The sequence below is a fragment of the Lactuca serriola genome, chromosome 5, assembly GCF_051521515.1.
Source record: "Lactuca serriola cultivar US96UC23 chromosome 5, Lser_US96UC23_V15, whole genome shotgun sequence".
Classification (NCBI taxonomy): Eukaryota; Viridiplantae; Streptophyta; class Magnoliopsida; order Asterales; family Asteraceae; genus Lactuca; species Lactuca serriola.
In genome coordinates this window covers 32,341,060-32,353,199 of record NC_136412.1, presented here as the reverse complement: position 1 = coordinate 32,353,199, position 12,140 = coordinate 32,341,060, and the positions used below count along the sequence as shown (strand labels likewise).

At 42.6% G+C, this 12,140-nt stretch overlaps 1 protein-coding gene across 1 annotated transcript; it reads left to right on the top strand.

Moving 5' to 3' along the window:
* Window positions 1-1,278: 1,278 nt before the first annotated feature.
* On the top strand, window positions 1,279-2,931 carry LOC145052296 (cytochrome P450 Tp4149-like). The gene is made up of 2 exons (XM_079000099.1): window positions 1,279-2,191; window positions 2,304-2,931. Exons 1-2 carry the CDS (start codon window positions 1,316-1,318, stop codon window positions 2,904-2,906), a joined length of 1,479 nt encoding a protein of 492 aa, XP_078856225.1. The 5' UTR covers window positions 1,279-1,315; the 3' UTR covers window positions 2,907-2,931.
* The last annotated feature ends 9,209 nt before the right edge of the window (window positions 2,932-12,140 follow it).

Here is a 12,140-nt window from a genome sequence, read left to right as displayed (position 1 = left end):
AGACTCGTTTTAAGCCTCCACCAGCCGATGCCAGACGTTGCCACCTCCCTTCCACCATTGTGGCCATCTATGAAAACAAACTATCTTCCCCCCTCTTCCTTGTCACTAACGAACAAACATCTCACCACTTCTCCCACCCTCTCCGTCATTCTTTTGCAAACCTAGAGCACCGTTATCTATGAAAAAAGCACCTCTTTTTCCCCCTCTTATCTGTCACCAACAAACAAACACCTAACCACTTCCCTCACCTTCTACATCATTCTTTTACAGACCTAGAGAACAATCGTCTTTAATCTGTCGTCGGAACTAGGGATTTTAGAGATGTTGTAGCTGAAGAAAATGCAACTTCAAACCTACACCACCACCTATTCTAGTCGGAAACACCATCACCAGCAAGACAACCCTCTAAAAATAGCTTATGGCCTTTCACGAATAATCGATATTTGAAAATTGATTTAATATGCATGTTCATATCATTTCTGGATTTAGGGTTAATGGATTCAAAGAAGTAGACGGTGACACTGAATCAAGTCGGAGCTTAAATCATCCCATATATTGAATCTAAAATCGTGTGTGCCTTGTGTTCTTGGAGAAAATCACCAACCACGACCACTGCTATTGGATCTCCTTGTGTCTAGACGGAGGAGACGAATTGAAATAGATGTGCTCCGATTTTCTTGCGGTGGTGATGATCGATGGTGGTGCGAGAAGAAATAGAGGTGACGACTAAAGCTCCAAGGATGTTTCTGATGGTTGCTAGATATAACATCGACGACCGGTGAGATTTTCTTTTTGGGAGAGATACGTAATTAGAGGTGGTGGGGCGGGGAGCAAGGGTAGGTGGATGGGTGGAATTTTCTTTTTGATTTTTTTTTAATTAAAATGTTTTAAAGGAATAATAAAACAAATTAAAAAGAATTACTAAAGGACATATAAGAAATTTTAGGTTGGGTGTGAACCAAAATCACAAAAAAATCTCAACCATAGAAATCAAAACCACACAAAATATTGAAACATCACCAAACGTTTTTTTAATCAAAACCATATATTTTTAATAAACATATAGATATTCTTTTTTGTGATTTTGTCTTATATGAAATATTATAGGGTTGTCAACGTAAATGGGTGGAACGGATGGTGGAACGGTGAGGCCACCATATTTCAACGCCTTCTAAAAATATCACCACTTCTAAAAAAAAAAAAAAAAAAAGAGAAAAAAAAAAGTTAAAAATAAAAATAAGTAAATACAACTCCTCCTATATATCTAACCAAAAATACCAATCCCTTTGACAATTTAGAAGAGAAGGTTAACGAAATGTCTGTCACCTTCCAGTTCTTTCTCATCTCCTGTCTTCCCTTGCTTATCTTCTTAATCCTATTCAAAACACTTTTTTCGTCTTCAAAACCACACGGAAACCTACCACCATCTCCACCAAGGTTACCATTGATAGGAAACCTTCACCAACTTGGCTCCAGCCCACACCGCACCCTCCAAGCCATGGCTCAAACCTACGGTCCATTGATGATGATTCGCCTTGGCACCGTGCCAGTGCTTGTCGCATCCTCTGTTGATGCAGCTCGAGAGATTTTGAAAACTCATGATTTAGCCTTTTCAAGCAGACCGAAATCAAAAATCACTGATAAAATTTTCTATGGCTCCAAAGACATAGCTTTTTCCCAGTATGGAGAGTATTGGAGGCGGGTAAAGAGCATTGCGGTGATCCATCTCTTAACGAACAAAAGGGTTCAGTCGTATAGGCAAGTCAGAGAAGATGAGATGTCTCTTATGATTAAAAAGATTGGTGAAGCCCATGAATCGGTGGTTAATTTGAGCGAGTTGCTTATTTCACTTACAAATAATGTTGTTTGTAGGGTGGCTTTGGGGAGGACATATGATGGGAAGAAATTTAAGGGATTATTAGAAAGGTTTTTGGTGTTGTTGGGAAGTTTTACTGTTGGGAGTTATATTCCATGGTTAAGGTGGGTAGATCGGTTGAGTGGATTAGAGGGAAGAACTAACGAGATTGCTAAACAATTCGATGAGTTTCTTGACGGTGTTATTGAAGAACATGTAAATAAAAAAGTTGTTGGCGTTGAAGCCCAAGATGTCGTTGATATCTTACTAGAAATTCAAAGAGATAGTATGAAGGGATTTCGTCTTGAACTAAATGAGATTAAAGCTATCATCTTGGTAAGGTTTCATTAGATCTTTGACCCTTTTTTTGTAACGATCATCGGTTGAAGAACGCATAAAACTTGTTATGTAATGATAATACACACCCATTTATGTTGATCTTGTGCAGGACGTATTTGCTGCTGGAACTGATACTACGTTTACAAACTTAGAGTGGGCAATCAGCGAGCTATTAAGACACCCGCAAACAATGAAAAAACTGCAACAGGAGGCACGGGAAATAGGTCATGGAAGATCAATGATCACCGAAGACAACTTAGATAACATGCCGTACCTAAAAGCCGTTCTCAAAGAAACCCTACGGCTACACACTCCGATCCCACTACTTGTTCCTCATGAATCGACACAAGATGTCAAACTACTTGGCTACGACATCACAGCAGGAACACAAGTGATCATCAATGCATGGGCGATAGCAATGGATGGTTCCGTATGGGAAGAACCAGATAAATTTAGGCCAGAGAGGTTTTTGGACACTCCTATTGATTACAAAGGGTTTCATTTTGAGCTGATACCATTTGGTGCTGGGCGGCGAGGGTGTCCTGGTATTCAGTTTGCCATGGTTGTTAATGAGCTTGTTTTGGCTAATTTGGTGTATAAGTTTGATTTTACATTAACTGGTGGAGAGGATTTGGACATGAGTGAGACCATTGGTCTTACTGTTCATAAGAAGTGTCCTATTCTTGTTGTAGCAACTCCTTGTGTTAATTAGTAGTTGATGGCTGTTTTGGTTTGTTTGAGTGGACTTTGAGAGGTTATGAAACTATATACTAATTGAACGTCTTTAGCATATGCGAAACCTATATGTACGGAAAATTGATAAGTTTTTATTTATTATACAAGTGTAACAATATTTTTCTTATATCTTGCTTCTATGATTTTACACAATTCTTGTGCTACGATCAATTTGACTGCAAACAATGTTTTAAGAACCGGTTTTTTAGTTGAACGATATGATGACCGGTTTTCAGTTCAATCGATTTAATCGATTCGACCACCTGGTTAACCGCTTTATATATATATATATATATATATATATATATATATATATATATATATATATATATATATATATATATATATATATATATATATCATGAATTTAATGTTTACAAGCTTAAACATTAAAAGTACACATACAAATAAGTTGTAGATGAATCCAAATACATTCATAACGATAAATTTAAGTGTTTATATCAATGCATATACGTCAAAAAAAAAAAAAAAGTAAAATATAATACCGAAAGAAAATGTAGTTTTAGATGAGTACAAACACATCAAAAAACTTTATAACATTTACCATATGTTTTTATTAAAAAAAAAACTAAATAGATTTGAAAAAAAAATCACCAAAGTTTAATATGAAAATGGTTATTTTTCATTTGTTTTTATTCGGTTTAACCGGTTTATTTTAACTGGTTCATGTGAGTTTTTCTAAAAATCGGCCGGTTCAATCCGGTTCAGAAATCGACGTAAACCCGGTGATAGTTAAACCGCTCTCTCGCCCGGTTCCCGGTCCAACCGGTTAGACTAACGGGGTCAAACCGGTTTTTAAAACATTGACTGGAACACCTTTTTCAAACTTTAAAATGCTATGGTTTTAAAAAAATTCGGGTATTAACCCACATATAATAAAAGCCGGTCCCACAAAAAAGCATTTATAGATTAAAACATTGAGTGTTACTATTAAGCAAAGTTGTAAAAATCGCTTGACAGTAGCTCGATGGTCGACTGGTGTTAAGAGACTAATCAGTCTTGGCGGTGATTAATTGAGGACCATAGTGTAACACCCAGAATCAGAAATACCAAGAAAAGAAATGAAAATCTCTAAGTCAGGAGTCAACTCATCGAGTCCAGGGAGGAACTCGACGAGTCGGAGCGGGATCCGAGGCATAGAGTAAGTGACCGACTCGGCGAGTCGGCTAGTGGACTAGGCGAGTCTGGTTTGGACAAGAAAAACCCTAATCTCGGAGGTTGTGCCCTATATAAAGCACATTATACCCCACCCTCAGCCTCTGTGCTACTCTTTTGAGATCCAAAAACCCTAGAATCGAGTAAGCCTCCATTAATAGAGAGAATAGAGCTTTAGAGGAGGAAATCTTGGAAAGGGGCTTGAAAATCAAGAGGCTTGCTACAAAGGAGTGGTGTAGATCCGGAATCTACTTCAGTTGGAGCTTATATTGGAGGTAATAATCTGTTGCTTATGCTCTTTTGCATCTAGATCCATTATCATTTGAGATTTGGGGCATTTTTGGTACGATTGAGAGCTATTTCGAGCTAGAGGCTTAGATCTGAGGTTGCTACCTCAGATCTAGGCTTGTGATTGTCCAAAATGTCATAAAGATCCTGTCTAAGAGTTGTGGGTGAAGCCCCTTAGTCCTTAACCTTAGCCCTAGAGTGTTTTGGGCCTATATCTCCTTGTTTTCACGTACATTTTGCAACTTTATGTGAGGGTTAGACTGTAGATGAGTGGATTTATTGATTGGACCCCCTGCATGGCACGAAAAGCCACTGTATGGTTTGACAGTTGAAGAGACTCGGCGAGTCACATGGGTTTACTCAGCGAGTTGTATAAACATGAGTGTGGACACGACGAGTTGGAAGAACAACTCGGCGAGTTTGTTGAAGATTGCCTTAGACTTGGCGAGCCTGGTCGCAGAACCTCAACCTTTTTTGGTTAAGACACAGATCAGTGAGTTGAGTGGTGACTCAATGAGCTGGTCAGGATGGGACTCAGAGATCGTTGAACTCGATGAGTCTTGGGGTGACTCGGCGAGTTGAGTCGTATTTCGAGAGTTTTTGAGTTTAAGAACTCGACGAGTTGAGTCAACTGGAAGGTTGACTTTGACCAGGACTTTGACTTTGACTTTGACCAGATTTAACTCAGTTTGACTTCTAGAGTTTAGTTTGAAACAAAGTGTTATATTAATATTAATAGCTCGGGGAGCTAGTGTAGCAACGGTTCAGAGAGTTTTCGGATAGCAGCCAAAGGGTTATCAGCCTCCGAGTGTGCAAGGGTAAGAGCGTACAGATCCAAAATGAGTACACGGTCTCTATGAAGGAAAGGGAGTGGCATAGCGTTTGGTGGATTGAAGAGTTCAGGATTGTGAGTTTGAGATACTCCCCATCAGTTAGTGCGTGTAATGGTGATGGTTAGTACGTGGTTGGGAATTCAAGTTGGAGGATCGCCTGTAGGACTAGAGTGAGTCGGAATGAAGATCTTGAGGATTGTTAGCATGGGATGCTTTCGTGTTAATAGTCAGTGGCAGAGTCGGCATGTAGAGCATGGTAGAGCGGCGGGAGAGTCGTAACATTCTCCAGCAGCAATCAGAGATGGAAGGTGTTGTAAGACTACGGGGTAGCCGTAGCATTTACTAGCGGTCAGTTAGCATGGAAGATGTTGTAAGACTATGGGTAAGCCATAGCATTCCCTAGTAGCTTCGTTAGCGGAGCTGGGGCGAGGCCCTTATCTCCTAGTGATCAAGGTAGGGATCATGAATGGGTAGTGGTTGAGGGTAGTATGGAGTTTGCCTGTATAGCCCTAGAGAGGTGAGACCTTAGGAGAGTCTGCTCCAGGATGTAGTTGGGTGAGACCCGTGGGCAAGGCCCGTATGTGAGTAGCAGTATAGGTGAGACCTGAGAGTAGGGTTGCTCAGTAGTATGGTTGGGTGAGACCCATGGGCGAGGCCCGTGCGAGAGTGGGTAGACAAGTGAGACTAGAAGGATAGATCACTAAATGTTATAGGCGGGTGAGACCCGTGGGCGAGGCCCGTAAGTTTTAGTAGCACAGGTGAGATCTGGTAAGGACCTTAGGGTCAAGTTAGGGGATCGAGGATCCCAGGATTTGTAGCGCCAGAGTGGCAGAGTAGAGGGGGCAGTATTAGATAGCCTAAGTTTCTTCGGAAGTCGCTGGGAGTGACTAGGAGTTGGTGTTGGGGCTAGCGACCGGTGGGAACCGGTAACCCAGATATTGATACATCAGTAGGGACCAGGGTGGTCTCGGTTCATCCGAAAGGCGGATAAGGGACAACAAACATTTTCAGTCAGTGGCAGTGATGGTGAGCAGTCTATGGTGGAAATTTAGTTAGTTGATCGAAGGGTGCTCAACACTAAGTGATAATAGTGAGAAGTGTCCAGTGGATACTGGCAGTAATGACCCATACTGGAAGTAGCAGGGGTAATGAAGTTGGTGACGGATAGGACCTTCACAGTGACAAAAGAGTAGTTGGTATGGAACGTTGCTTTGGGAAGGCCAGAAAATGCACAAGGAAAGGGGGTGAACCCCTAGGAGGTCCAGCATAAGTACTCGAGGAGTACCGGAAGGATTTTCAGTTGAGTAAGTTGTGTTTCCAGGATGATCAGGGTAGGGTGAACCTAAGAATACTATTCGAAAGGATTAAGGGTCGTCAGGATGACCGGGCGGAAGGCCAACGAAGGTAGGCAGCTGGTGTTGGATTAGTAAGCAGAGTATAGAAGGCAGGTTGCAGGACGGTTGATAGTAGAGAAACTTCGAGGACGAAGTTTAGTTTAAGTGGGGGAGAGTTGTAACACCCAAAATCAGAAAGGCCAAGAAAGGAAAGAAAACCCTAAGTCAAAGGTTCAACTCGTCGAGTCCAGGGAGGAACTCGACGAGTCGAAGCGTGATCCGTGTCGCGGTTTAAGTGACCAACTCGACGAGTCGGGGAGACTGAGTCAGCGAGTCTGGTCTGGGTTGAGAAAGCCCTAATTTCGGGACATGGACCTTATTTAAGCATCTCGTTCTCCTTCTATCAGCCTCATTTGTAGCCCTTATTGTCCAGAAGCTATTCCACGAAACCCTAGTGCTCTCTTTGAGTGTATGAGCCATTGTTGAAGAGTTGGAGTGTTCTTGAAGCCTTGAAGAAGAAGAAGAAGGAGTTAAGGGTTCAAGAGGAAGTTTGTGGATCTAGAATATTCATCTCTTTAGCTGCTCATTTTGGTAATCAAGTTCCTTCCTTGCCTTGTTATTTGTTGGGTCTTTTCATGTCCCTCTTTATGAGATTTTAGACCAAGTATGATGCATTTTAAAGTTTGGACGTTCCCAAGTTGAATCCCTTCAGTTCCAGTTGTGTCTTGGCCTAGAGAGTCATAAAGTATTAGCCTTGAGAGTGTAGATGATGCATGGTTGTCTTAAACCCTAGTTTGTGGTGTGTTTAGCCTAGATATCCTTAGCTACACGTAAAGGTTGCAACTTTACGTGGGGAATGGGCTTTGGGAGAGTGGATCTACAGTTTGGAGTCTCTACATGACTCAAAAGCCTCTGAATGTATGAAGGACTGAATAGACTTGGCGAGTCCTTCGAGCGAACTCGGCGAGTAGTATGAAGATTAGGAGGAACTCGACGAGTTGGATGAACAACTCGACAAGTCTGTTGAAGATTGTCATGGAGTCAACGAGTCTGTTCTTGGATTTGGCAAGTCAAGTCGCGAAACCCCAAATCCTCCGAGTTAAGGCTCAAATCAGTGAATCGAGTGGAGACTCAGTGAGTTGGACAGGATAGGACTTGGAAATCGGTGCACTCGGCGATTCATGGGCTGACTCGGCAAGTTGAGTCGCGAATGGAAGGACTCAGAGCGTATGAACTCAGCGAGCCAGTAGGCAGACTCGGCGAGTAGGGTTGACTTTGACCAGAGTTGACTTAGTTGACTTTCGGAGGACATTTAGACTAAGTGTTATATTGATATTGGCAGCTCGGGGAGCAAGTGGAGCCGCAGTTCAGAGAGTGGTCGGGCAGCAGCCAGAGGGTTTATCAGCAAGTTCAACATGTGCAGGTGAGTTTCCCTTTTGTGTGGATGGGTCTATGGCCACAATGCTGGCCCATGTAGTTATGAGTAGGAAGACTCGAGGGTTAGCCCTAGGCACAATATGCTAGTATGATATTCAGGACGAGGTCCAATGTTAGCAGGCGGGTGACCAAGGAACGGTTTGCATGACAGAGTATACTTGTTGTCTGTGTGATACTTGTATGTGCCTGGTAGGGAGGTGAGTGTGGGCGAGGTCCCGTATCTCACCAACAGGAGAGTATGGACGGTGTTTCATATCTCATTCGTAGCAGAGTAGGGGCGAGGCCCATATTAGGGAAAGAGTGAGTGTGAGCCAGGCCTGTACCACACTATCAGTAGAAGCGTGGACGGGGTTGCATGACTCATCAGTTGCAGGACATGGGCGAGGCCCAAGATAGGCGAGGCCTAAGAACAGGATTCGGTAGTATATGTTTAGTTGATGTGTTGTGATATGTTTATGTGTTAATATATGTTGCCGGGCGAGGCCCAGTGACAGGCGAGGCGTAAGTGAAAGAGATCTGTATCCGAGCGGGGCTCGAAGCCAGGTGAGGCCTGGAGCGGCGGGGTCGTTGTAGCGGGCCAGGCCCGAGGTAGGGGGCGAGGCCCAGAATAGAGGACGTGGCCCAGTATGTGCAACATTTGTTTATGCATGGTATGTGGTAGGTTGGGGAACTCACTAAGCTTCGTGCTTACGGTTTTCAGGTACTTCCGGTACCGGAGGGAAGAGCTCGGGGTGATCGCATGGCACACACCATAGATTTGACAGCCTGGGATGTTTTACTCTGATAATGAATATATGTTTTTGAAATTATAACTCTGAATTATGTTATGGTTTATGATATGTTTTTATGAATATGGTTTTAGTAATGATTTATAAAAGAAATTTTTACTCTTGAAATTTGGGACGTAACACTTGTGATGGTCCAAAATGTCATGAAGCTCTTGTTTAAGAGTTGTTGGTGAAGCCCCCTAGTCCTTAACCCTAGTCCTAGAGGGTTTTGGGCCTATATCTCCTTGGTTTCACGTAAACTTTGTAACTTTATGTGAGGGTTAGACTGTAGAAGAGTGGATCTATGGATTGGAGCCCTTGCATGGCTCGAAAAGCCACTGTATGGTTTGACAGTTGAAGAGACTCGGCGAGTCACATGGGTTTACTCGGCGAGTTGTATGAACATGAGTGTCGATACGGTGAGTTGGAAGAACAACTCGGCGAGTTTGTTGAAGATTGCCTTGGACTCGGCGAGTCTGTTCTTGGACTCGGCGAATTTGGTCACCGAACCTCAACCTTTTCTGGTTAAGACGCAGATCAGTGAGTTGAGTGGTGACTCAGTGAGTTGGTCAGGTTGGGACTCAAAGATCGTTGAACTCGATGAGTCTTGGGGTGACTCGACGAGTTGAGTCGTATTTCGAGAGTTTTTGAGTTTAAGAACTCGGCGAGTCGAGTCAACTGGAAGGTTGACTTTGACCAGGACTTCGACTTTGACTTTGACCAGAGTTGACTCAATTTGACTTCTAGTGTTTAGTTTGAAACAAAGTGTTATGTTAATATTAATAGCTCGGGGAGCTAGTGGAGCAGCGGTTCAGAGAGTTGTCGGACAGCAGCCAGAGGGTTATCAACAAATTTCAGCACTACATGTGACTTTCCCTTTGTGTGAATGGGTCTACGGCCACAATGCCGACCCTTGTAGTTATGAGTAGGAAGACTTGGGGGTTAGCCCTAGGCACTGTTTGCTAGTATGATGTTTAGGACCAAGGTCCAATGTTGGGCGGGTGCCCAAGGAATGGTTTGCATGATAGAGTATACTTGTTGTCAGTGTGATACCTGTATGTGCCTGGTAGGGAGGTAAGTATGGGCGAGGTATGGATGGGGTTCCATATCTCATTAGCTGCAGAACAGGGGCGAGGCCCAAGTTAAGAAAGGAGTGAGTGTGGAATGCGCTCGTATCTCACTATCAGTAGGAGTGTGGACGGGGTTCCATGACTCATCAGTAGTAGGACAAGGGCGAGGCCCAAGATAGGCGAGGCCTTAGAGCAATATTTTGTAGTATATGTTTAGTTTATGTGTAGTGGTATGTTTATGTGCTAGTTCATGTTAGCGGGTAGGGCCCAGAGATAGGCGGGGCCTAAGAGAAACAGATTTGTATCCAAGCGGGGCTCAAAGCCAGGCGGGGCCTGGAGCGGCAGGGCCGTTGTAGCGGGCGAGGCCCGAAATAGCGGGTGTGTCCCAGTATGTGCAGTATGTGTTTATGCAGGGTATGTGGTAGGTTGGGGAACTCATTAAGCTTCGTGCTTATGGTTTTCAGTTTTGGTTTCAGGTATTGCCGGCTGCGGAGGGAAGAGCTCGGGGTGATCGCATAGCACACACCATTAATTAGACAGCCTGGGATATTTTACTCTGATAACAAGAATATGTTTTGAATTGATACTATGAATTTATGTTATTACTTATGATAATGTTTTTATAAATATGGTTTTAGTAATATTTTAAAGGAAATTTTTAGTCGTAATTTTTTAGTCGTTACACATAGATTATTAATCAAATATACAAATTAATTAAATATTTATATATCTTAAGAAAAACAAGTACTTCAAAATTAGAAAATATGAAAAATTGTAATTTGGAAATTTGCAAATACGAAAATATGAACATTTTGTTATAATATTTGAAAATTTGAAAACTTGTAAATTTTGGAGTAAAAAAAGAAAGTTGGTTTTTTGAATTATTTAAAACATTTTTTGACCTTTTTTTTTTTTACTTTTTTTTTACTTTTTTCGACTTCTTTGACTTTTTTTGACTTTTTTTGACTTTTTTGACTTTTGTTGACCTATTAATCCCGCCAAGGACGATTAATCTCGCTAAACCTGATTAATCCTAAATTTCCGATTAATACCCTAATCCTCGACGGTTGGAGAACGCCAAGCGATTAATCCACGATTAATCGCCGATTTCTGCAACCATGCTATTAAGCAATTAATACAACCTTAACAAGCAAATAAGAATTAGATCAATACAATAAATAAGGAACTTAACAAGTTACATTTCATTCTCTATCTCATAAGTTCTACTTCCATCTATTATCTTTCTCCTTGAATATAACCCGGGATACATGACATAGATAATAATGCCTTGTAAGTTATGTGAGTTTGTGACCCAAAATGTTTTAAATTATTTACGTGAAAAAGAATTTCATTCATAAAATAACATTGTTTTAGGCCATGAAACCTTTTCAAGCATTTTCACGGAAAACTATTTTCATACACATCACAACTATCTTTTCATATCTTATCATTTCACATGTAACAGCCCGAAATCTCAGGTATTGTTTAATTATGTTTTTGGGGTGAGTTAAGAGGGGACTCGGCGAGTTGGAGCCTAGACTCGCCGAGTAGGATCGCAGACTTGGTCGCGGGTCCGCGACTGGACTCGACGAGTCCAGATATGGACTCGGCGAGTCGACGTTGTTCAGCAGAAACCCTAACCGTTCGGTTTTGGATCGTATATAATGCTCTTATAGGCCGTCATTGTCCGTCTTTAGTCGATTGAGAGGAACCCTAAACGGCTGTGGGCATCTAGAGCAAGATTGGAGGATATTAGGGCTTGAAGAAATTGTTGGGCAAGGAGGAGAAGGGTTTTGGCTAAAGGAACGACAAGGGATTCGAATTCTGCGGTTTGGAGACACAGAGAGGGCATATTCCAGGTAATATTTCGGATTCCTTTCTGTTTGTTGATGTATGCATGGATTTAGGGTTTATGGAACCCATTTGGGTGATTAGATGAATTAGTGCCTTGTTACCCAACGACTATAATCTTGTATTAGGACCTTAAGGGTCCAGAGGGTCCCATGCTTGTGTATTTCGGGACGGGACTCATCTCAGGAAGCAGTTGATCGACTGCATGGCGTGGACTCGCCGAGTCCGATGAGCAGACTCGGCGAGTAGGTTGGAGAATTACTGGAACTCGTCGAGCTGTTCTTCAGACTCGACGAGTGGAGTCGGGGTGGCCCCGCGATTCTTCCAGGGGTAACTCGTCGGGTCGAGGAGGACACTCGACGAGTAGACAAGGAATCTCAGAAAGTTGGAGGACGTCTAGACTCGCCGAGTCGCCATGGCACTCGCCGAGTCCGGTCGAGTTGACCGTTGACCGT